The sequence below is a fragment of the Mesoplodon densirostris genome, chromosome 16 (genome assembly GCF_025265405.1).
Source record: "Mesoplodon densirostris isolate mMesDen1 chromosome 16, mMesDen1 primary haplotype, whole genome shotgun sequence".
In the NCBI taxonomy this organism is placed as follows: domain Eukaryota; kingdom Metazoa; phylum Chordata; class Mammalia; order Artiodactyla; family Ziphiidae; genus Mesoplodon; species Mesoplodon densirostris.
Genome location: NC_082676.1, coordinates 64323022 through 64348335, shown reverse-complemented (window position 1 = coordinate 64348335; position 25314 = coordinate 64323022). Strand labels below are relative to the sequence as shown.

Here is a 25314-nt window from a genome sequence, read left to right as displayed (position 1 = left end):
AAATAAATAAAAAGAAGGGAGAGGAGGAGGAGGAAGACAGTCGATACTAGGGGACAATTAGCCACCTCTGACACACTGACTCGCTGGATCTCCCAACCAGTTCTCTTCAAAGTGGATTCTGGAAAGACTGAAGCTAAATTTGCAGCCCATCTCTACAAAGTATGTAGGACTTCAAAGTATGCATTTTATACCCGCCTCACTGTTGATTGTTCTATCTTCATTTATATTAAAGCTTTTTTTTTTCAAGTTTGATTATAACAGTGACACACTAAATATAATTGTATAGAGCGCTTGAAATGCTCTAAGTGGACCCAAACACGTTTACCACAGCATCTTTACTTACAATAGCATGTTTGCAGTACTTAAAACTGTTAACTGTACCGGGTTGTAAATGATATTGTTTTCATTTGCCCGAGATTTTTCAGCCTTTAAAAAAATAGGGGGCCTCCCTGGTGGCGCAAGTGGTTGGGAGTCCGCCTGCCGATGCAGGGGATACGGGTTCGTGCCCCGGTCTGGGAGGATCCCATGTGCCGCGGAGCGGCTGGGCCCGTGAGCCATGGCCGCTGAGCCTGCGCGTCCGGAGCCTGCGCGTCCGGAGCCTGTGCTCCGCAACGGGGGAGGCCACAACAGTGAGAGGCCCGCATACCGCAAAAAAAAAAAAAAAAAAAAGGAACTTGCAGAAACTGTTACAGAAAGGAAATACAAGTTGCTTTACACAAATCAAGATTCCATCAGTCACTAACATCATATTATGTAGACAATAGAATATCCTGGTTGTTTTACATCCCCTTGTTCCACTACTCTTGATCTATTTACACCAATTGCCTTTAAAACTTATAATCTCTTTAGGTATATTTTCTTTGTCAAAATGTTAAAGAATATGCATTCAACATTTATGAGATAGTGTGATTTTATTTTATTATTTTAAAAATATTTATTTATTTTTTATTTATTTGTTTTGACTGTGCCGGATCTTCGTTGGCGGACTTCTTACTTGCCGCATGCATGGGGGATCTAGTTTTCTGACCAGAGATGAAACCCAGGCCCCCTGCATTGGGAGCCCTGAGTCTTAACCACTGGACCACCAGGGAAGTCCTGATAGTGTGATTTTAGACTGTTTTAATCTGTGATAACGTTTATTCATTTAGATGTGAATTAAATCCTTTTAGGGGTGATCATTTTAGCCTTCCGATTCCATCCTTTGCCCCTGTTACCACTGTAAGTTATTTGAAGGCAAAGAATAAATCTCTCCTTTAAAGTTAACATCAGAGTTTGCTCAACACGAGTCCCTTAGCAACAAAATTTGAGTTAGGTTTTGTGATGTAGAACCTCCTCTAACTTGAGGGCAACTGACCCCCGCCCATTTACACGGCGACAGCCTTAACTGCCTGTCTGCGGAAGCTGGACTCTGGCTGCCGGCCGACGTCCGGCGCTGGGCGCGGTGGCGCTGCCCTCCAGCCGCTGTCGGTTTTCCGATCTCGCTTCCCTGGCTTGACAACCCTCCAGCCGCTGGGGATGGAAAAGCTCAAGCCCTAAACCCAAACAAGGAGAGTGTTGGCCAGGAACTGGAGGGCTGTGAGCCTCCGGGTCTGCGCGGGGACGCTCAGCTGTGCCCGAAAAACCCGAGCCGGCCGGCTACCAACCGGACCGCGCCCCCGGCGTCCACACCCGCCAGGCTCGGGCAGTTCAAAGTTCGGCCGGATCCGGAGGGATCTCGGACCCTCCGCTGGCTCTCAGAGCCTCGCCATCCGCTAGCAGACGCGCCCCCTGGAGGCGCGCCCCCAACCCCACCGCCAGCATCCCAGCCTCTCCTGTGTTCGGCTTCGCGCCAGGCCTGCCAGCTCCTAAGATGGCGGCGTCGGCGTCGAGAGGTGGCGCCTCACGTGGGCACCGGTGGCCAATGGGCTTTGGGCCTGCGCCGCCGGCCTGAAGCGGGAGGCGGAAGTGCCTCGGGCAGCCGCCTCCGTCCAGGCTGCGGCCCCTGCTGGTTACATAACTCGTTGCGGGCTGCGCGCGGTCCCACTTCCTGGCTCCCTGAGAACCGAGGATGCACTGAGCCTCACAACGCCGTCCGCTGCCGCCGGCTCCCTCCCGAGGTGAGGCATCCCGGGCTCGGGCCTGCAGTGGGGCGCCGGACCCGGCCGGGGACGTGGGTCGTGAGAGGCAGGGAGCGCAGCTGGGGGGACGGCCGGGGTGCAGGGGGACCTAGGCGGCCCTGGCGGGGCGCGGAACTGCCCGTCCGTTCAAGGGAGGCCGGGGGCGCGGCCCACGCCAGTCGGAGCCCAGATCTTTCCGCGGTGTTTCGGGACGGCCTCAGAGCTCACGCTTCCCAGGGTGAGGAGGTAGCCGCGACCCCAGACTCCAGGGGTGCCGAGAGGCGCGATTCCCACCCTTTTGCCTGGGACGCCTCCGTGCGAGGCCCCAGGACGAGTTGGTGGGGAAATTTGGATCCTCAGGTCAGCCTGCCCCTTACTACACCCTAGGTCTCACGGGAGGTGCAGGGCCTGTCCTCTTCACAGTTCAGTGATTCACCGCTGCCTCGCCCGGCCCTACCTCTGCTTTAGTACTTGTTGCACGGATTGTAGTTATTTGCCGACTTGTTTGCCCTCCCGTGAACTCCTGAAAGCCTGGGAATCTTTCTTGGTCGTCTCCACATTTTACTCCTTCAGCTGTACATTTTGATTAAGATAACTTATTCCTTACGTTCTTGGTAGTTTACAGACTAGCCATGCAGACCCCTACACCACCTCTGACCTCCTCTGCCCTATCGGGCACTTCCCAAGGAATAGAGGGAATCTATAGCTTCTGTGGTTTGTGCCCCAGGAAGATTTTCAGGGAGGCTGAGTGCCTTCCCTAGACCACTGACAGCAAATATCTGTGTGCCCAGCGGGTGACGGAGCCCAGGGCCTGTAGATGAGGAAAGGAGTTACTCTGCAATAAACATGGACACTGCCTGCTTCATTGGTCTGTTTTCATTCTGCCAAATCCTTGAGCCATGCCATTTTCTTACTGATTTGTCCTGAAGGAAAAGGATAACAGCCCCACAGGGTAGCTCCCTGTGGTACCTGGAGTGGTTGTTAATCAGAGAGTCAGAACTGGAGAGAACATTGCTGGTTGCAGATGTTTTACCGGGGCATGGAAGGCAGAAAACTTCTAGTTAATGCTTAACTGACTGAACCGGGAAAGTCACTGTGACTCCAGGTCATCTATAGAAATACCACATTCCGTGTAGTACTTTGTGATGTACAGATAAGTCTTAGAAGTTCTTTGGCCAGTAGTACTGGATTGCGAGGTGGGGAGAAGGGGAGTCTTGAGCAACATTGAATTAAAAGGGGCTGGAGCAAAACAAATACTCTCTCACAAGAATCCCTGAATTGAGTTAAGCTCAGTTAGAGAAGAAGGGATTCCAGACCAGAAGAAACTCAAGGGTGGCTGAAATATAAACGTCAGTCATTTAACAAATGGACAAAGTCAGTCATGGCTGTGCACTTAGGTCTTCATCTCCCCTGTTCCAGGATTTTGTACGTCACAATTAAAGTGCAAACTGGCCCTTTGAGAAAGCAGTGTGCGTGAGCTCCTTCTCCTTTGGGCCACAGTTTGCTGGAGTTCCATCTCACTGAGCTTGCAGACATGCTGGGTTTCTATAAAGATGGTTAAAACCTGTAAGTAACAAAGTCAAGGCATGGTGTGGTGTTCACAAGCCAGAATAAAAAATACAGACACTTTTTTAAAAGGTCTGTGTGTGTCTTATCTTTAGCCTCTCCCGTTGTAACTTACAGTGACTTTATCACCATGTTTATTTTAACCGCACCCACTCTCAGACTTCTGATGTGACTTGTTGAGGTTGCTTGGCAACTTGGCCTGTGCCTGGGATGGAAGAAAATTCCTGGATGTTAGGAGATTGGAGAGATAAAAGACACCCAGTAGAACTAAGAAGGTTGGTGCTGTCACTGCTCACCAGGTGCTCTGCCCCACAGACGGTCCCAGCCTCACTGGACCTGCTAGCAGCAGTTTGTCTTCAGGCAGCCCGAGGTGTGTTTGGACCAGGTGGACACAGCATCCTTACCTGGCAGCAGCCACAAGGAACACAGTGTAGAGAAGAATCCTCAGAGCTCTGAGTGCGGGGCAGTGCATATCTCTGCTCTGCTAAAATGACCCAGAGGTCTCTCCTTGTTGGTGACAGCTCTCCTACCTGAGTAGAAGGCTGGCTGCTTGTCAGGCCATGTCTTCTCTTAAATGGTGGCTCCTGCATCTCTACATCTTACCGCCAACACCTCCTCCCCTGACATCTCTTTCTGGAAGCAATCCACAAAGTCCTCATGGCTTTTCCACCTCAGTTCTTCGTTTGCAGAAAGCTAGATTGGGATACAGACTCTGTGCCGAAGCTGGTCCTGCTTCTGTCCGTGTGCAGTGCTTTCAAGTAAAATGCTGATTTGTGAAATGATGCTGGAACTCCTGGGTCTCATTCTGGCTAAGGCCAAATGTTGAATTTCATTCAACGAATATTTCTAAGTGTCTTTGATAACTCCAGGATCAGGCCTCCTTCCCTAAATATCATTCTTTTTAGGGTAACCTCTGATAGAGGCTGGCTGACAGGCTAGGTCAGGGTTATCTGAAGCCCAGATATCTTACACTGCTGATTAAAGAGAGGCCTATGTGTTTGAAAACCCAGTGAGCACATACGTAGTAGGGTTGACGTTCCACTCTGAACCTGAAGGTGTTTGCTCAGTGCTTGTGGAGTGATGGGAAGGGGATCTGAGCAGGGAGCCAGGGCTTTCTGCAGGAAGTAGTTTGGGGTCTACATCAACAGTGGAACCAGTGCTCCATTGAGTGCCCCACTGCAGAGGCTGGCAGACACGTGACAGTCACCCCGAGGTGCCCACAGCACTGAGCCTGAATGGTCAGGTGGAGGGGGAGTAACCATGCATGAGGGCCAGTCCCTAGTCCCGTCCTGTGGGCATCTCAGACTCCCCATCTCCTCACCTGAGGCCCACTTCCTGCTCAGGCAGGGCCTACATGGCAGGGAGGGGTCCAACACTCTGAATATTGATGGCGAGAACCACCTGTGAGTGTGACAACGTAGAGCCTTTAAAATGTCTCTTCCAATTCATAGACTCTTAGTGCCAACGTTTAAGCCCCATACCCTTGGAATAGCACGGCATTTATTCACTGGTACCAGAAGTAAACATTCTAAACGTTCTAATGAGATGCACAATTGTAAAGAAGCAAAGAGGAGCTGATTGTGGAAAGGGACACAGAACAAATGTTTGTTCCCTTTGCTTCCACAGGAAGACCAAAGAAAAGTATTTTGTCATCTTTAACAGACCACATTAAAAAAAGAAATTCTTCCCAGTTCTATTTCTTGTTGTTATTAGAAAGCAAATTGTGTTCCTCTTTTTTGTTTCCTGCATTCCTGAAATAGGGCAGCAAAGTATTGGGGCAGCAAAGTAGTGAAATTTGAGCCCATCTTAAAAATAACTGAGAAGAAAGCAATTTCATTTTATAAAATAGTCTTTGGGTAATTGTCCCTTAGCTACTGAAAATGATTTTTATCTGGAAAATGTTAATACAACAATATTTCCATGGTTTCTGTAGCATTCAGTAGCTGTTTGCTACTTCAGAAAATTTTTTTTTATTTTTAGAAGATGACTCCTGACTAGTTGTAAACTATTCAGAAGGTCTTGCTGGTCAGATATTTGCTGCTCTTTCTACTCTTACTGTCAAGTTACAGTATTGCTTCTCCTCTGGCCTCCCATTTTTAACTGTTTTGTGGAAGTGTACACACTGCTTGACCAGCGGTCGTGGCATGAGCGTACCAGTGCAACCACCACCTCCGAAGACCCCTTGGGCCTCTTCCCAGGCAAGCCCTCTCCTATTAAAAAAGTTTATTTTCTTGTAGGAAACGCAAGAAACTATGAATGTCATTTTATTGGGACTGGGGTGAGGAGGGGATTTCAAGTTTTTGCTTCACAAACATAGTTTTAAACAGCATTTAACAAAAGGGGAATGTTCTTTTTAAACGTTTTTTTTTTTAAATGGCTGCCCTGAAACCTATGAATAGTTTTAAAAATTGATTTTTATATGGCCACTAAATTTTCTTTTTAATAGTTGCACAGGAACTCTTTAACATATTTTCACAAGTCTATTCGGCATCCTTATCCACAACTGCCTCCTCTTTGCTTCATTACAAATGTGGGTCTGTGTTTAGAATGTTTATTTCTAGCATCAGTGCATAAATGCCATTCTGTTCCAAGGGTATGTGGCTTAAACGTTGGCACTAAGAGGGTCTATTTGGGGGCAAAATGGGTAACCATTCTACTTATACTTTGAAGAGACATTGTAAAATTCCCAAGTTGTTACTAATTAAAACAGATTATTTTAATATAAAAGATGTATTCATAATTTTCACATACCACCTGGAAGTCTTGTTTTTTTCTGTTAATAAAAACAACCCAAGCTCATTGTTTTTAAAAAAAAAGCTCAAATGATACAGAAGCGAGTGATGTAGGACACCAACGTCTGCCTTAATTCCAGAGGCAATTGCTGACAGGAGGTTGAATTACTTTTAAAAATAATTTTTGTTATAAAAGTTAACCTCGTGATCAACTGTTAATTTATACCAAATTTGACCCACTTTCACATTTAATATCTATTGGTTTCTGAAGGATCTTAAATGCAAACCCAGAGAAGTAGAGATTAAAATCAAACATAAAACAAAAAACCCCAGCAGGGGTTCCCTGGTGGCGCAGTGGTTGAGAGTCCACCTGCCGATGCAGGGGACACGGGTTCGTGCCTGGATCCGGGAATATCCCACATGCCACGGAGCGACTGGGCCTGTGAGCCATGACCACTGAACCTGCACGTCCGGAGCCTGTGCTCCGCAATGGGAGAGGCCACAACAGTGAGAGGCTCGCATACCACAAAAAAGAAAAAAAAAAAAAAAAAAACCCAGCAGAGTGAGATGGGAAAAGTGCAGAAAGGCCAGTGGTGGGGCTGGTTTGCTGAAGGGGCAGCGGTGAGGGGCAGGCAGGGTTTCTGAAGCCCGATGCCCCCTTTGCTGTGCTTTTCCCCTTCAAACTGAGCAGCCAGCGGTCCATTTCACCCACTGCCCCAGTGCTAAGGGCACCTGCAGCCGCCCAAGTTTTCTGTGGAAGAACTCACTCGCTCTCAGTTGGGTTAGAGCTCTCAGTAGGGTCCAGTCTTGGGTGTCAGTCAAGGACATGTGTTTAATTTTTGGCTGCACCCTGCGGCATGTGGAACTTCTGCGACCAGTGATCGAACCCGTGCCCCCTGCAGTGGAAGTGCAGAGTTTTAACCCCTGGACCGCCAGGGAAGTCCAAGGATGTGTATTTAATACATACATTTTACTACCGTTAAATGCATACACTTACCACCATCAGCCCCAACCTAGTATTTACAGGTGTGTTTTTGTTGTTGTTGTTTGTTTTGTTTTTAAACCCAACTGGTTGACCCACTCCCTCGATCTGAACTGGGAATCAGCATTCTTGGCAGCCCTGTCCCAGCTTGACCAAGATCCCCAATTGAAAAGCCATGGGGCAGTGGCACCTCTTGCCCAGCCGTCCTGGTGACCCGTCCAGCCCAAGCCCGGCTGTCTCCGCTTCGCGCTCTGACCGAGTCCGTGGGTGTGAACGTGTGGTGGGCAGTGGAGGCGCGCCTGCACTTCGTTTCCGTTCCAGGAAGAGGAGATGTGCCCGAAGCTTTCAGGAGAGGGGACCTCGGGGTTTGCTCTTGGCTCCACATGTCTGGCCCCCAGTTCAGTGGCCCTTTTTCTCCCAGGTCACATTCTTGTCTCTGTTTTCCCTCTTTGTCCTTGTCTGTCCCCAAACCTGGGCTGTAGTTCCCCAATTCTGACCAAGTGGGGCCACAAAAGACGAACAGTCCTTTGGCCACCCATCAACTGCTGGGATGCTGGTCCTTAGAACAACCACAGGATTCTGCCTCTGGAAGGAGTGTGGGGGGTCGCAGGTGGCATACGTGCACAGTGGTCCGAGGACATGCCCTCCGCATCTGGTCATTTTACCATGGACATGAGGTAAAAAGCAAAATGATGAAATAAAATTTAAAACAAAATAAGATGTCTCATCTTGGGATATAGTGTAAAGTTAAAGGGCAGAGCTCTGAAACTCAGGATGCCCTGAGCTGTATAGTGCCCTTATCTCTGCCTTCTCATCCTCGAGAATCTGGTGATGGCCCAAGTTCCAACTGCGGGTCCCCAAGTTCGCCGGCCCCTGGCAGAGAACTTGGCACCTGGCAGTCACGACCACCTTTTGCAGAGGGCTTACATCTCACTGCCTGGCAGGCGTTTTGTATGCTTCCTATGAGGACTTCCATCCCCACTTTATAGCCCTCCCTGCGTCTCATAACCCGCACATGGCAGGCGGCTGGACAGTGAATTTGAACCCAGATCTGGTGGCCTCGCAGCTTTGCTTAGCCCTGGACTCTGCTGCCTCCTGCTTCACAGGCCCTCTGAGAAATGTTGTGAATCAATGATCCTCTTGTTTGTTTGTGTCCCACGCACATGGGACGTTTCGGGCCTCAATATTTTGCCTCCCAGAACTCTTTGATTCGAGGAGGCAGAACAAATAAGAAAAACATGATCTTTTCTTTTTTGGCTGTGTTAGGCCTTCGTTGCTGCGCGGGCTTTCTCTAGTTGCGGCGAGCCGGGACTACTCTTCATTGAGGTGCGCAGGCTTCTCATTGCAGTGGCTTCTCTTGTCACAGAGCATGGGCTCTAGGCATGCGGGCTCCAGTAGTTGTGGCACGTGGGCTCAGTAGTTGTGGCTCGCGGTCTCTAGAGTGCAGGCTCAGCAGTAGTTGTGGTGCACAGGCTTAGTTGTTCCACGGCGTGTGGGGTCTTCCCAGACCAGGGCTCGAACCCGTGTCCCCTGCATTGGCAGGCGGATTCTTAACCACTGCACCACCAGGGAAGCCCAAGAAAAACATCTTGACTGAGGCAAGGGGATGGATTCCTCACCTTTCCTGTGGCTGAGGGAGGAGAGCATCCCTTCCCACAGTTGTGCTAACCCCTCCCAGCCCAGCCTGGTGGACAGCACTTTTCCTGTTCATTGACGTGCTGTTTGCCTCAGAATTCCTCAAGCAAAAGAAGGGGTTTCTGAGAGTATTTAGGTAATAGTGCAGGAAAACACACACCTTCCTTCTCTGCTCAGTAGCTCCCCCAATAATCAGAGATGTCCAACGATGCTCTTTGCTGCGACCCCAGTGCCTAGAGCAGTCCCTGGGTTTTTAGTACAATTTTGGTAAACAAATGACTGAATGGATTCTCAGTGTGGAATGGGCAGGAGGTGATAGAAGCTTTGGCCCAGAAGAAAGCCAAAATGGGCTGTCCCCAGGACTGCTCCTGGACCACCCGTTGCCTTATTTTTAAATCGGGAAGTGTGCAGATGCACACGGTTGGTGACCCCAAAGGACACGTGGAACGTCACTGCCAACCCAGTGGGTCGCCTTTTGCCCCCTCTCAGTGTCTTCTGACCTCCACCAGCCACATTCTCATTTCTGTCGCCATCGGTTCCTTCAGCCAGTTTTAGAATTTCACACAAATGGAATCCTCCACTGTTATCAGTTCATGTTTGAAGGGATGTGTCTTAAATTGTGTGTGAGGAATACGTGGGCTCCCCTCTGGGCACGATGAAGTGGGTTGTACGAGGGAGGCTCTTTGGAACTGGAGTGCTGGGTGTTTGTTTCTTGTCGCCTGTAAATTATTCATGTTCCTCCTACTCTGAGGCTTTGGAAGGAGCCCAGGCTGCTTTGGAGACGGCTTGCCCCACCACGAGCGGCTGCTCATTTGAACAGACAAGCTGTGCTGAGTGCTCAGTTTCCCTCACTTGCCATTCTGAGCCCTTCAGCCCATTTTACTGATGTGCAGGGCGGTGCCCTGTGTCCATCACTGGCTTATAGTTCCTTTTCTGCATCATCCATCCTGAAGGCAAGAGCTTGGAGTCCATGGCTGTTGGGTTTTTCAAGCCGATAGGCCTGGCGCCTGCAGAATTTCACACTCCCGAGGGCCCAGCGGTCTTTCATTCTTGTGCCATGGACGAGTGTGTGCTAATCTTCCCTGTGCTTCGCTTGAGAAGACACCTGGAGTGCTGGGGACAGACCAGGGCGGTGCTTTGTCACAGGGTGCAGGGAGCTGAGGGCTCAGGAAGGGGATTGACGGAGATGTGAGCTGTAGTGAGTTTAGGGAGGTGACTCCTGAGGGAGGCTGCTGGGTTGCAGCGGGGGAGACTGTCGGTGTGTTGTCACCATGTGCTGGAGCAGAGGCCAGGCCAGAGGGGAGCTGGGGTGGGAGTAAAGCAAGAAAGTGGCAGCAAATGTGGCAGTGCGGGCAGTTCCATTGAAGGGAGAGAAGGTGGTGGGAGGCTTGTCCAGGAGAGAGGGGGCGGTGTGCACTGGAGGGTATTTGTGCAAAAGAGCAGATCGAAAATGTTGGAGAAGGTGGTGCTTGGGCCAGGCAGGGAGGAGATGTGGAGCTGGGCCAGGGACTGGGGTACCCATTAGTGGCCATCTCATTTATCTTCCCAGCGATGGATAGGAGAGCTGAAGCATGCAGCAGGACAGAGATGTCCCAGTGGACAGCAGAGCTGGGATTGACCTGGGCATGGTGACTCCAGCATCCCTGCAGGGTCTGGGAGCACGTGGAGGGCACAGAGTCCAGAGCACAAGTGGAGGGTGGCCTAGCCTCAGCAAGGAGAAAGGACCATTTTGAACCAACAGGAGTAAAAGAAAAGAAGGAAGGGGGCTTCCCTGGTGGCGCAGTGGTTGGGGGTCCGCCTGCCAATGCAGGGGACACGGTTTCAAGCCCTGGTCTGGGAGGATCCCATATGCTGCGGAGCGACTGGGCCCGTGTGCCACAATTACTGAAGCCCGCGCGCCTGGAGCCCGTGCTCTGCAGCGGAGGAGGCCACCGCAGTGAGAAGCCTGCGCACCGCACCGAAGACCCAACGCAGCCAAAAATGAATAAATAAAATTAAATAAAATAAATTTTAAAAAAGAAAAGAAAAGAAGGAAGGGAAGGTTCTAGGGGCAATGTGGTCATGGCTGGCCTGACTACTGGCAGTCTGCTGAGGTCAAGGTGGAGTCCAGAGCACTTCTCAAGCCATTAAGATGATGGGAGCAGTTTTTAAAAGTTAAGTATGGCTTGTTCGGGACTGAGAAGCAGTGCCTTTGAAGGAGGGAGAGGCCCTGTGGACCTGGGGCATCAGGACACAGTCTGTAGAGGGGAGTGGTCTCCAGGAAACAGGGTTGTGTATGGCTTTCTTCACTGGTTGGGAGTGGAGTGTACCGTGGGAATCTTGCTGGTGCCAGGAAACCCCTCCCCAAACTGGAACAATCCCATTCCAAGCTCCCAGGTTCTGAATCCCAGCACTTGGCAATGGGAGGGGGATGGAAGATGCTCCCAGGATGTTGGCTTTCACTCCATCCCTTTGGCTGAGCACTCAGAGGCGCTTGGGAAGTGTGGTCGGGGAGGGGATGCCTAGGTGATCAGGCACCACCCACCCCCAGCCACCACGTGGACTTCAGTACAGGGACCCGAGAAGTCATTTCAGCTCAGAAGGAAGCTGAGGCTTGCAGACAGCCCACAAGGACAAGGTTTGGGGAAGGAGAAAGGATGGACCGAGAAGTGAGCTGGTGGGTCCTTCATTGTCTTGGAGAATCCGCTTTCTGTCCCTCCTGGAATTGTTCCACCCACTGACCCCTAAAGGCCAAGGACAGGATGAAGACCCAAGAAACCTGGGGAGAACTCTCCCTGCAGGCCTGAACTATGCCTTCTCCCGTACAGCATGTCCCTGCTTTCATAGTATCGGCGTGTCTGTGTCTTTGTAGAGAAACGTACCGAAAGGTGGCCTGTGCGGCTTCGGTGCCCGTCCACCAGCACCCCAGGCCTTAAGACAGAGGGCTGACTCGGGGGCTGTGCTCTGGCTTCACCCACCGGCCTCTGTTCTCTAGTGAGTCTTCAGAATCCTTGTCTCTTAAGCCCTTAGTGTGGCCCATAGTGATAGGAGATCAGTTCCGGGCAGACAGGTGGGGTCCCCACAGGTGTCAGATGTCAGTCCCCGGCCTCTCCCGCAGCGGTGGACCAGCCACACCAGCCTCCCACCTGCACCACCACCGCCGCCTTGACCTCGCCCTCCCTGGCACCATTCCTTTCTCTCTGGCACACGGGCGCCAGATTCTCCATTCCCCAAGCCTTCCTGCCCCCTTCTCCACTCCTGTTGGTTGGGCTGGGACAGATTAACACTATGACATGCTGCGTTTTCCCTTAGTTAAATGTGACGTGTTTCTATTTTTAAATCAAGGCATCTAAAGAACTGGCCTTTGAAAACACGGAAGTACTTTTAATAGGGATGCAAGAATCCACAAATAGCTGTGTGTCTTAGAGCCCAGTGTTCTTCTTGAAAGTTGAACAGGGAACAAATCCTGCCTCTTTGGTCAAGAGCATTATCCCAAGGGTACTAGGGGGAAAATGTATAAATCCCAGGACATAAGAGATGGTCGTTTATTATGAGTCTCTCTCTTTGCTATCAAGCCTCAATTTTTTTAATGTTTTAAAATCAACTTTATTGAAGTTTAATAGACATATGACAAAATGTACCCAATGAGTTTAACATGTGTGTATATATGTGTGTGTATACATATGTGTTTGTGTGTGTAACCACCACCATCAAGATACAAAACATTTCCGTCCCCTCAGGAAGTGCCCACTCAGCCTCTTTGCAATCAGCCCCCTGCTGCAGGTACCAGAGGTCAAGGCCTTGCTTCCTGTTGCTCCGGGTGTCCTGTGTCTGCCTGTGATCACCCAGATCCAGGCTCTGCAGCTGGTTTTGTTGGTTGCCTGCACTTGTCCTACCAGCTCCGGATGAGAGACTGGTGAGAGTGAGCTGACGTATCCCATCCTGCAGCTCCTTTCTGCGGGAGCTCAGAGCACATTTGCTGTTGGTTGAGAGAAGAGTGGGGCACAGCCAGTGAGACACCTGGAGCTCTGCCAAGGGTGGTGAGGGTGGGCAGGCATGTCACCCTGTTTCTCAGGCTGGCTTCAGCCCATCAAACCCCAGACAAACCACCTGGAGCCGGTTTTCCAGGAAGAGGACGATGTGGAGTTTCCTGGTGCAGGTCAGGTATTGGAGCCAAAAGTTGATTTGAAATTCATCCGGTGATTTGTGCTTTGTGTTGACTTCCCAGACAGGGGCAAATCTGAGCCTGATCTTTCCTTTCTTAAAATCACCTAAGCAGCTTACCCCGTGAAAACCCATAGACAACACAGATGTACTTGGTTGAGCCTCGATAACTTTCTTTGGTCACTTCTTACACACTCCAAGCCAAAGACAGATTTTTTTTCTTTGAATATGAAATATTAAAATTGGCCCAAATCTGGAGTAAGCTACCAGATCGGCCCTGGTGGGCTGGCGGCTCTTCCTCATCTCTGTGAGTCTGTGCCTCCCTCCAGCCTCCCTGACCTTCAGCCTCATCTTCCTCAGAGCGCCCCCATCCCCCACCCTGGTGGGCCTGGCTCAGAGGCGGGGGCTGGGGGAGGTGGGGTGTGGACCAGCCCCACTGCAGGAGCCCCTCTCCAGTACCAGCTTGAGCCCCTGCAGTTTGACTTGCAGGCTGGAAAGTTTCTGATTCTTTCTGGAATCTACTGTGACTTCCTTCAGAAAGAATAGTTTTTATCCATTTCACCAAAGAAACGTTTACTCTCAAGATTGGGGCTGGTTTTTGTTTTCTTTTCTTTTTCTTTTTTTTTTGTGGTACGCGGGCCTCTCACTGTTGTGGCCTCTCCCGTTTCGGAGCACAGGCTCTGGACGCGCAGGCTCAGCGGCCATGGCTCACGGGCCCGGCCGCTCCGCAGCATGTGGGAGCTTCCCGGACCGGGGCACGAACCCCTGTCCCCTGCCTGGGCAGGCGGACTCTCAACCACTGCGCCACCAGGGAAGCCCTTGTTTTCTTTTTAACAGCTTTATTGAGATACAGTCCACCTACCATGAATTCACCCAAAGTGTACCATTCAGTGTTTTCAGTGTATTCACAGAGCTGTGCAGCCATCACCATGTTCAGTGTCAGAACATTTTCACCACTCCCGGAAGAAACCTACACCCTTAGCCATCACCCTCCAAGCCTCCCAACCCCACTCCCCACCGTAGGCAACCACTTATCTGCCTTCTCTCCCTATGGATTTGCCTGTTCTGGACACTTCATGGAAATGGAATCGTAAGGTGCAGTATGCGGCCCGTTATGTCCGGTCTCTCACTCAGCATCATGTTTGCCCGTGTTCATTCACATTGTAGCATGTGTCAGTACTAAATATTCACCACATGGATGCACACATTGTATTGGTTCAGGCATCCATTGATGGACATTTGGGTTGCTTCCACATTGGGGCTATTATTTGGTGAGCTCACAGTGGGCTCTAGCTTACACTCCTTTGCTCAATTTAGAGCAGGGGTTGTGCCCTCACTGGAGTGTTGAGCAGAACGTGTATAGGGCATCCTGTTTGGCCACTCAGATTAGGCAGGTGGTGATGTATTGGGGCTTGTCCCCCTGGATTTTCCCTAAAGGCAGTTGCCACAGGGAGAGGGGGATGCCTGTCTCAGGAGCCTTCTCTGGAAAGACTGCACTGAGGGCCAGGCCTCGGCCTCAGATGGTGCGGGGTTGTCGACCGTCCCAAAGGCTCGAGGTTTTGACAGGGGTTTCCTGCGTTTCCCCGCTCTTGGCCGTGAGGGAAGGAGAAGGGGTGCCAACTGGCCCCGTGGTTAAGACTTAGCCCCTTGGGCAGCTTCTAAAGCGGCACCCTTGTCCTCGGGTGTCTACACCCTCCTCTTTAAAACCGCGGTGGAGTTTGGGGGTTGTTTAACTTGGGTCCCGGATGGTATTCCTGCCCCTGGAAAGCTCCGAACCAGGCACCCAACCCTCCAGGGCTCCCGCATGTGGCCGGTGGGCAGCCGTGGCCAGCAGGGAGTGCGCTGTGCTGTTCCCAGCGAGGGGTGTGCAGAGGCGGGGTGGCCACTGCAAGGTGGCCTCGTGCAGGATGGCAGAGGTACCTCCATCATCACCTGGGGAAGCAGCCGTCCATGCCGGAAACTCAGCCTGTGGAGAAGTCTGGCAGGTTGGTGGTTAATTTTAATTAGGAACATTTTCACACATCCACCTGGTGTACCCGTCATCCAGTTCAATGGTTGTGAACATTTTGCCACCTTCGCTCCAGCTAAATTCAGCTCCAGAACATTCTGCATTTCACCCCTATATGTCTAGCGTGCATCTCTTCAGGAATATGGACATTTCCTACACAACGACAGTGCTGTTTTCATGCCAACAAGATTAGCAGCACCTCTGTGGGTGCTTTTAGAGGTTTTTTGTGGACTCTCTCCCTTTGTGGGGGAAAGAGGGTCACGTGTGCAGTGGGTTGTTTAGAAACCTTGCAGGAAGCAGTGCTTTGTTGTGGCAGGTGTGATGTGTTGGGCCTTGTTCTGCTCCTGGAACTGTACGGTCTGGGATGACCGTGAAGCCATGGCCTGGCTGTGACTGCCAGGATGTATTCTGGACAGAGATGACTCATAAAACTCAGGAGTTGCCATTTTTGGTCGACAGTCCATTTCCCAAGAGGTGGCCGGCCTGAGGTCCCTGAGGTCACATTCACCAGAACGTCCTGGGCACCATTGGTGGTGGGGGGGTGCTGCTGAGCAGTGGACCAGCCAAGCTGTTCACGAGAGATGGAGCCGGACAGCATCTTGGTTTCTGAAAGTGTGTCCCAACAACAAGAAAAACACAGGCGATGTGGGAAGGTCAGATTTGCCAAGTCTGGGAGGATTTTTTTGTTGTTTGGTTGGTGTTTTGGTTTTGTTTTGTGTTTGGAGCCGAGAACTCAGCCCAGCAGCTGTGGCTGCCCTTTCTCCAGAGGCCTCTCACGTTAATGTCTGTGATGGCCTGGTCCCTGGTCCTATCATCTGAAAACAAGGACATGGGCAGCTGTCTCTGCCCTGCCTGAGTGGGCTCTCAGAGGTCCCCTGTGAGTGACAAGTCTTCTCAAGAAGGGTGCCTGTTGGGATCCACCAGGCCTCAGGCAGGAGCTCACCGGCTTCTTGTCCCGATGAGCTTCCCTCCACGCTGCCAGGGGGTCACAGGAGGGGCCCCACCTGGCAGACCCCACCTGGGCAGAGTGTGCAGCGCTCAGGTGCTGGCTGAAAACACGGAGGAAGAAGAGAGAGCAGGTCCCCTCTCATCTCGGCTCTCAAGCCGTGCTGTGCAGAGGGACCTGTCAAGGTGGCATGGTCCTTACCCTGCAGGGTCTGGTGAGAGCTAGAAAGACAGAACCCGATGTGGACACAGAGCCATGGAGATCCTGTAGTACCTCCTCTCTGCCTCCCCGCTCACCCCATGTGTGCTTCAAGGTCACCAAGGTCACCATGTTTCCAGCCCCGTGGACCTGACCTTTAAAGCCCCCACCCCAGCTAGTCCGTGTCAGACTGGCTGGTGCCATGAAGGGGAAGGGGGACGGTGGCAGACCTGTCATTGCCCAGCCTACCCTTGGCCGCCCCTCAAAGGAGCCCTTCTTGCTGGACAGAGCCTACTGGGGTCATGTCCAAGTCTCAAGAGACTGAGCAGCTGCCCCACTGGCCCTATGGTCAAGCCTCGGTGGATTTGGCCCCTGGCAGGTGGCAGGTTAGGACACGGCCTTCCGGGGACCCTCATGGAAACGCCTGTGTTTCATGGGAACCAATCAGGAGCAGGGTCAGGACAGCAGGAGGGCACTGCACTTGGGCTCCCTTTGACCTTTGGGCATTGCCTGGACTCTCACGGTGCCCATTCATAGAACTGTGGTTTCTAGAGTCAGTTTAGGTAACTTCAGGCTACCCCCTGCCCCAACCCCGATGTTTATTATGAAAATTTTCAAATATGTAGAAAAATTGAATGTGTGAACAGTAAGTTCCTATTTTATATCAACCTGCCACTTAGGCCCAACCGCTAATAGCGTTTTGTCACATTTGCATTCTAAGCAGTTGAAAAATGTTTGAACTGTTTAGTTTTAGACCTCATGATACCTCACTCCAAAGTATTTCAGCAATGCATCTCCTAAGATTTTCTGCATAAGCACTGTACCCTCCACATCTAAGTCAGTTAATTACAGTTTCATGATAATTTCATCGTAAATTCATCATCTACTGTCCAGCCAGTATTTAAGTTTCTCCAAAATGTGTTTAATTTTTTATTTTTCCCAGGAAGAGTTTACACATCATATTTGGTTGTAGGTCTCCTTGTCTTTTTTAGTCTATTTTTTTAATGACATTGACTTTTTTTTATTAATAAATTTATTTATTTATTTTTTGGCTGTGTTGGGTCTTCGTTGCTGGGTGCAGGCTTTCTCTAGTTGCAGTGAGCGGGGGGCTACTATTCGTTGCGGTGCGCGGGCTTCTCATTGTGGTGGCTTCTCTTGTTGCAGAGCACAGGCTCTAGGTACATGGGTTTCAGTAGTTGTGGCTCGCGGGCTCATTAGTTGTGGTGCGTGGGCTCTAGAGCGCAGGCCCTAGAGTGCAGGCTCGGTAGTTGTGGCGCAGGGGCTTAGTTGCTCCACGGCGTGTGGGATCTTCCCGGACCAGGGATCAAATCTGTGTACCCTGTATTGTCAGGCAGATTTCTTAACCAGGGAGGTCCCTAAATGACATTGACTTTTTGAAGAGACCAGGCCAGTTGTCTTGTAGAATTCTACCCGTTCCGTGTGTGTCAGATGTCATGGTGCCCGGGTGCCAATTGTTACCTGCAGTCGTGAAGTTAGGCCTGGAGGCTTGATTGGCTTCAGGCCCAGCATTGTAGGTGGGAACCTTGAGTGTTTTGTGTATTTCACAGGAGGCACTGGGAGGATGGCCTCCATCCCTGGGGGACGTGGGACTGCAGGATCTCAAGAGTGCGAGGTTAGGCTTTTCCTCGGCGATCGTTGAGTCCTGGGGGTGCAGGTGCTTTGTCAGAGTCCACCCGTGGCCTTCCTGCCTGGACTGAATGTAGCTTCCTGATTTAATCGTTGCTACTCATGGCCTGTCTTGAACTTTTGGCATGTCTTGAAGTCCTTCTGTGCGCACATAGGGAAGGAGAAATGGCCCACCCAGCAAGTGCCACTCTAAATCCAGCAGGTCTCTGGGGCTGCTGAGCCCTGGGTCGTTTGTTGGCAGCCACTGGCCCAGGCTGGGAGGAGTCGGGGCTGGCAGGGCCGTGTGTCTCCCCAGTGGAAAAACAGCAGGTGTGAGAGAGACGCGAGAACCTCTGGGCAGAACTAGGGCTGGTGTGGGTGCTCAGCGGGCAGCTCAGAGGGGCCAAGAGAAGAGAGAACACAGACCAGAGGTGGGCTGCCCTCTGTGGGGCTCAGGAGTATCCCATGTGAGCAGCGAGGGGACCCTGGGTCCCCATCCTCCCAGGCCTTCCCGATCCTTGGTTTCCTGCCCTGCAGGGACGGCGGAGGTGGGGGTGTGCCTGTGATGCCTAGTGCAGGGAGTGTTGTGAGGGGAGGAACACTCCATCAGGGGGACAGTGCGAGCTTTCCCACCTTGCTTGCCTCACAGGTTATATGAGGAGGAGGAGGAGGCGGCAGCGTGGGTGCGGCCGCCCTCCTGACACCTCCCTCCCTGCAGGTGTGAATGACAGAGGTGGTGCCATCCAGCTCCCTCAGCGAGGTCAGCCTGCGTCTCCTCTGCCACGATGACATAGACACCGTGAAGCACCTGTGCGGCGACTGGTTCCCCATCGAGTAAGTTGAGCAGTGTCCCCAGCTGTGGCTTGGGGGATGGGGAGTGGTGGGGGGGATGTGCGCAGAGCTGCGGGTGCCAAAGCTGAAAGGCTTGCTGTGAAGGCGCCATGGTGGCCCAGAGTGACCTCGCCTGTCGGGGCCCCGGGCCCTGCTGCCTGACTACCACCAGGCTCTTTGCACCTCATTGTGTTCCTAGAGATCCCCGAAAGGGCTTGGCTGAGAATCTTTAGTTACAAAGATGTTCCATGCAGTGCTACTTATAATATTCAGAAAATTGAGAAGCTACTTAAGTATCTTAACAGAAAGGAATTGGTTACCTACATTGGGGTATGTGTATGCAAAAGTATAATGTTATTCTGCCGGGGGAAAAGAAAACCTGTCCTAGAGGTATATACGTTGACAAGGAGAGGTTTTTTTACGAGATATTAAGTGGAAAAAGCAGACTAGAAAGCAGTATGTACCACAATCCCCATTTTATTTAAAAACACATACAAGATAAAAGCTTAGGAGGATATGTACCTCGTAGCAAATGTGTTCGGTAGTTCGGGTGGGTGGATGATTAACATCTACAAGTTTTTCTGGTTTTACTTGTCTGTATTTCCTACATTTTTCTGTAATATGCACATAGAGCTTGTAGTGAGAAAAATAGTGCAAACTTTTAAAAATTAAAAATAAACAAGATCCTGCCAGTCATCACATTTCCGTGAGCCTTAGCCTCAGACATGTTTAATCTGCTGCCAGCAGGAAGGGAGGGATTCCCTTATGTCCCCGATGGGAATGTGAATTGTCACCTTCTGGGGCCACGGGTTAGCGGCGGCTTCATAGGTTAGAAAATAAATGTCATCCCAGCAGTCCCACCGCTGGAAAGTAATCCAGTAAGTCCGAGGTTAGACCCTGCTGAGGGTCACCTGGGGCAGGTAGAGCCTCACCGGCCAGAGCCTCTGTGCCTCTGAGGAGCCCGACCTGCTTGCCTCTCCTTGCAGCTTCCTGGGCCTGTGGCCTCAGGTTCCAAAGATGAGGGAGAGAACTTCAGTCCCATCAGAGCATGTGGTGGCAGCTCCCCTCCTGGCTGCCACGCCACCCGGCACTGCTGGGGTCAGAAGGCGGGAGTGTGATGAGGACCAGGAGAGGAGCCTGGGTGATGCTCAGGTTCTGTGGAACCTTCCAGTGGGCGGGCGGTGGCCTCTACAGTGCAGACCCTAGTAGAGCACCTCTCTGTGTCGCCAGGAGAGTCTGAGACCCTCCTCCAGCTCTTGGTCTCGTGAAAGGCATCCTGGGCTAACCTGCTGTGTCCATTAGGAAACAAACCCATACACCCTCTCGACTGAGCCTCCTTGGCTGTGGCTGAGTCTGCCTTTTCATCACTGCATCACGGTTCTGTTCCCTGCTCCCCTCGGACGGCACTTGGTGAGCAGCCTCAGTGACGCTGGATACACCTTGCCCTTGAGGCCCCGTCCCTGAAACTCAAATGCCACTCTGCAGCGAACCTGGCTCTCCCCACACCACTTCCCTGCAGTCTTGAAAAAGTCTCACAGAGTTCTTGGAAATCACCCAGGTGTCCACGGGCTGCGGGGGTCATCAATCTTAACTCATCCACCTGCCCCCCCAGGCACTGCTGTCGAGGGGATAGCGTCATCAGAGGTTTTTCCCCTCTTGTCTCTGTGTCTTGTAAGATCGTTTTCCTATCAAATTTCCAGTTCTGTCCGGACAGATAACCGCTTTCAGAAGATGATACTCTGAGAGTGATACACTTCGGTGGAGACTGAGCGATGGGCAGACCCCTCGTCAACCCTGAGTGGTGGACAGAGCAGCCTAGGGTCCCCTGTGGTTCAACTCTCTGAAGCACGACAGGGGTTGGACTTGACCTGGCCGGTTCATCTGAGTTTGTCTCCTCTTCAGGTACCCAGACTCATGGTATCGTGATATCACCTCCAACAAGAAGTTCTTTTCCCTTGCCGCAACCTACAGGGGCGCCATCGTGGGAATGATCGTAGCTGAAATAAAAAGTAGGACCAAGATACACAAGGAGGTGGGTGTATGCGGCAATGACTTGGCATTCGGTGCCTCTGTACAGGACTGTGGGGCCTTGTGACACAGTCACGCTGCCTGCTCCATGGCCCTTTCTCTTGGGAGCCCAGACAGCATGTGAGATTCGTACCTGGTTGGTTTTTTTCTGTGTGTTCGTGACACAGTCGTATATGCATTAAGTAACACGACCACAGGCTTCACAATGACAGCCGTTTTGAAGTAGGGAGGCGGGTAAATGGTACACTGGCCTTTCTGCGGGCTTCGAGTCACAAGAGCAGGAAGGATGCTTACCTCCCTGAGACCGATGGCAAGCCCACCTGTGTCCAGGCTAACTGTGGTGTGGAGGATGGGGTGGGGAGTGGGGAGCCGGCCCACTCCCAGCATGTGGGAGCCACTCAGCAGTGGACGGGACACAAAGGCCAAGTCACCAAGTGTCCTTTTCAGTGGGGGAGAGAAAACCATACACATGGCAGATCCTTCTAGTTCTTTGTGAGGTAGAAGAACAAAAGAACCTTGTGCTGGTCGGATTCATGACACTCCTGGTCCAGAATTGCATCTCCGGAACCAAGAGACCCACATGGGGTGGTGTGTCACTTGGCCTGGCCTTGGCAGCGGAGGGTGGTGGAGGGCACCACTGCCCACCCTACCCCCCGCCTCCCCCTTTACTGCGAGACCACCTGGGGCTGTGTAGGATCCCTAGTTAAAACATTCACACTCTCTTGGGCTGTCTTGTCTCTTGGCAGGTGGACTGTCACATGCTGAGGGCCCGCTGAGCGGTTCCTTCTTCCCGCCATGACTTCACTCGTCTGGCATCCCTGACCCTCCTTGTCTGGTCTACCACCTACCCCAAGAGAAGTGATTTTTTTGTGTGCTCTTATATCTGCAGTTTCTCGCAGAAGGGCCCACACCCTCTCGTTTCCATGGGGGTGGAGGTGACCCTCTATTGTCTTCTGTTCCCTCTGCCCCAGTGTCCCCCCAGGTGTCATGGCTGGGAAGTTGGCAAGTGAGCTGTGTCCTGCAGTGGGACCGGGGCCTCCACTGCTGACCTGACTGTTTCTGACTTTCTCTTTAGGATGGAGATATTCTAGCCTCCAGCTTCTCTGTTGACACACAGGTTGCGTACATCCTAAGCCTGGGAGTAGTGAAGGAATTCAGAAAGCACGGCATAGGTAAGAGTGGCAGAGCTCATAAACCACCATCGCCAACTCGCCCCCCACCCCGGCCCCATTCTGACGATTGTCTCTCATAAATACCCCTCAGTCTCTTCCTCCATCCCTGTCCCTCTGTTTGGGGCCAGACCTTCATCCTTCCTCCCCTTCCAACAAGACCCATGGACCCACCCACTCCCTTGGCCTTCAACTTGTCCTCTTTCCATACAACACCAGGTCTTTCTGCCATGGCCTCCTTCCCAAATCTGACAAGATCAGATTAATAACTGCTCCCGAATGTCCTCATTTGGGAATGGGCACCTCTTATCGTGCCTCTCGCCACACACACAGCTTATGTCTGATCCCAAGATACATATATTTTTTAGTATCTTTATTGGAGTATGATTGCTTTACAATGTTGTGTTAATTTCTATCGTACAACAAAGTGAATCAGCTGTAAGTATACATATATTCCCATATCCCCTCCCTCTTGAGCCTCCCTCCCACCCTCCCTATCCCACCCCTCTAGGTCGTCGCAAAGCATCGAGCTGATCTCCCTGTGCTATGCAGCAGCTTCCCACTAGGCATCCATTTTACATTTGGTAGTGTATATATGTCAACGCTACTCTCTCACTTCGTCCCAGCTTCCCCTTCCCCGCTGTGTCCTCAAGTCCATTCTCTACGTCTGTGTCTTTATTCCTGCCCTGCCACTAGGTTCATCAGTACCGTTTTTCTAGATTCCATATATGTGCTTTAGAACATGGTATTCGTTTTTCTCTTTCTGACTTACTTCACTCTGTATGACAGAGACCCAAGGTATTCTTGATTAAGAGTAGAAAACATAATTGAAAAATAGTGCCAGCCACCATTTATCGGGTGCCCGCCACACCTGGGGTGCTGGGCTGCCCACATGACTCCAAATTCCCATCCCACTCAGCCACACAGCCAGTGAGTAGCAGAGTCTTCATTTGTGTCCGTTCCACATTTTCCTGGGCTCAGGTTTACACTTCATTGTCTAAAAAGATCAGTGAGTCTCTGTTGTGGGTTCAGCCCCTGGGAGGGAACTAGCAGGCTGGCATCCGCAGTCCTGGATGCCTGAGGGCCTCAGGTGACAAGCCCCATCGGGCCATGTTAGGGACTTCTATAGTGGTTGGTTATGGGAGGTCGGTCTTCGGTCCAAAAGCAGAAAGATCTGTAGAGACCTCTGCAAAGATGACTTCCTTGTGTGCCTCACGCTTCCTTCCCACTTGCCCTGCGCCTCTTCCTCCGCAGGTTCCCTATTACTTGAGAGTTTAAAGGATCACATATCAACCACCGCCCAGGACCACTGCAAAGCCATCTACCTGCACGTCCTCACTACCAACAATACGGCTATAAACTTCTACGAAAACAGAGACTTCAAGCAGCATCACTATCTCCCCTATTACTATTCCATCCGAGGGGTCCTCAAAGATGGCTTCACCTATGTCCTCTACATCAACGGTGGCCACCCTCCCTGGACCATCCTATATCCTTTCTCTTTCGGGGGTGAGGTATTGTGGTTTCCTAGCAGGGCCCGTGCGCCACCTGGAGCTGTGGTTCCCTTCACATGGATCACAAGTTTGCCTTGTGGATCACAAGGCCAAGCTCACAGGACCAGATGTTGTTGTGGGCGGGTCTGGCCGGCACATCTTGGGAAATGACGGTCTGGGTGTGGACATTGGGAAAGCAGGCCAGCTCTGGCACTCGGAGCTCGCTGGACGTGAGACTGGTGTGAGGGGAGGGTGTTCAGCCTCCTGGCCCAAGATCCATCCATCCATCAAGTATCGAATGAGAGCCTCCTGTTCCAGGTGCGTGGGGGACACAACAGTGAACGAAACAGCCAGAAGCCCCTGCTCTCATGGGGCTGTGTGCTGGTGGGGGAGAAGACAAGCAAGTGAGGTGAAACGAACTGTTTGCTGTTTTTGAACACTTGGGTTCAAACCTTCTTTGCTGGGTGCGTGACCCAGAGGTGTGTCCCTGCCCTGCTTCCTCCTCTTTAACTCTCTCTGGCCCTTGACAGGTTCGGTGGAGGCCAGGAGACTTCCTGATAGTCATAAGGTGTGACCCCCAAAATACTGTGTATATGTGAGAGAGAGAAGTTAAATGAATGAGTCCAGGATTTATCCATTTCACAGGGAAATAAACAAGAAAGACAAGGGTGGCCCAAAAGCCTGCAGGCCTAGCTCCTGTGAAGATGGGTCTCTGTGGGTGTCCACGGGGTCAGGACTGCTGACCCCTCCTCATCACAGGGACAGGGCCCTGCCAGTCTGAGGACTGAGCGTAGGGGAGAACTAGGAACACTTGCTCTTCCAGACCCCTCCCCCAGCACCCAGTCCTGTCCAGCCTTTGTCTGGGTGTCCAGGTGCCTGGGGCCTCACCCAGAAGGTCCCTTGTACCCAGGCTCTGCCCTGCATTATTTTGTGCAGCAGAGTCCCTCCATCTGATGAGGCTTTCCAGCCTTGCAGAGACTGAGCAGGCTCTTGGCCTCCTGCAAGAGTGGCGTGCCGTCTGCATGCAGCCCCCATGGTCACTGTGCTGACAGTGCCACCCCGGGGCAGTTGGGCAGGCGAGTCGGAATCTTCCTTAACAGAGCTGCACGGACTACATCCAGCACCTGGGCTCTGCGCTAGCAAACCTGAGCCCCTGTTCCATCCCGCACAGGATCTACCGCCAGGCCCACAGCCTGCTCTGCAGCTTCCTGCCGTGGTCAAGCATCTCCACCAAGGGCGGCATCGAGTACAGCCGGACCATGTGACGCCAGCCGGGCAGTCTCTGCCAGGCCCCACCCCTCGGCACCCTGTAGAAACCACCTTCCCGGCCATCTGACTTCTGCTGTCCTCTGCAGAGGAGCCGGTGGGCACCTGCCGGGCCTGTCGGCCTGCCCCACCTGCAGGCCCGGTGCTACGTGGGCTCGGGAGAAGAGAGTCCAGGGGCGTGCCCGGTCTCCCCCAGGTACACCAGAGCAGGGGGTGCAGAAAGGGGAGCAGAGCCCAGTGGGCTCATGGTTGGGGAAATGGAGGCGGTGCTTTCAGCAATGAAAACAGGAGGCCCTGGATGGGCATCTGCTGCTCAGGGTGCTGGGAAGCATAGCCTGGGGCCGAGATAGTTCCCGAACGTCTCTCAGAAACTTCAGGAGGGAAAGCAGAGCTCTTGAGCCCTGGCCAGAGCTTTATCTTTTCACTACCTGAACTGCTTTTAAAAAAATAATGCATTCACATGGTTCAAAAATTGAAAAGTTACCAAAAGATCAAGCCCCTTCTACTCCTGTCCCCAGACACTCAGCTTCCCCTTCCCAGGGGTTATCAGTGCTGCTGTGTCCCTGGTGGTGCTTCACTGTAGATGGCGGCTTTA

At 51.9% G+C, this 25314-nt stretch overlaps 1 protein-coding gene across 1 annotated transcript; it reads left to right on the top strand.

Moving 5' to 3' along the window:
- Positions 1-1933: 1933 nt before the first annotated feature.
- On the top strand, positions 1934-24718 carry NAA60 (N-alpha-acetyltransferase 60, NatF catalytic subunit). Its single transcript, XM_060120571.1, has 6 exons — positions 1934-2096; positions 18651-18766; positions 20666-20795; positions 21867-21963; positions 23215-23449; positions 24562-24718. The coding sequence occupies exons 2-6, from the start codon at positions 18657-18659 to the stop codon at positions 24716-24718; spliced, it is 729 nt and encodes a 242-aa protein (XP_059976554.1). The 5' UTR covers positions 1934-2096; positions 18651-18656.
- Positions 24719-25314: the final 596 nt, after the last annotated feature.

Excerpts from the sequence above, each read along its gene's own strand:
- NAA60 (XM_060120571.1), top strand. The coding sequence starts at position 18,657 with ATGACAGAGGTGGTGCCATCCAGCTCCCTCAGCGAGGTCAGCCTGCGT. Across the intron at positions 18,767-20,665 it reads GGCGACTGGTTCCCCATCGA|GTACCCAGACTCATGGTATC; the intron begins GTAAGTTGAGCA and ends TCTCCTCTTCAG. Across the intron at positions 21,964-23,214 it reads ATTCAGAAAGCACGGCATAG|GTTCCCTATTACTTGAGAGT; the intron begins GTAAGAGTGGCA and ends CTTCCTCCGCAG.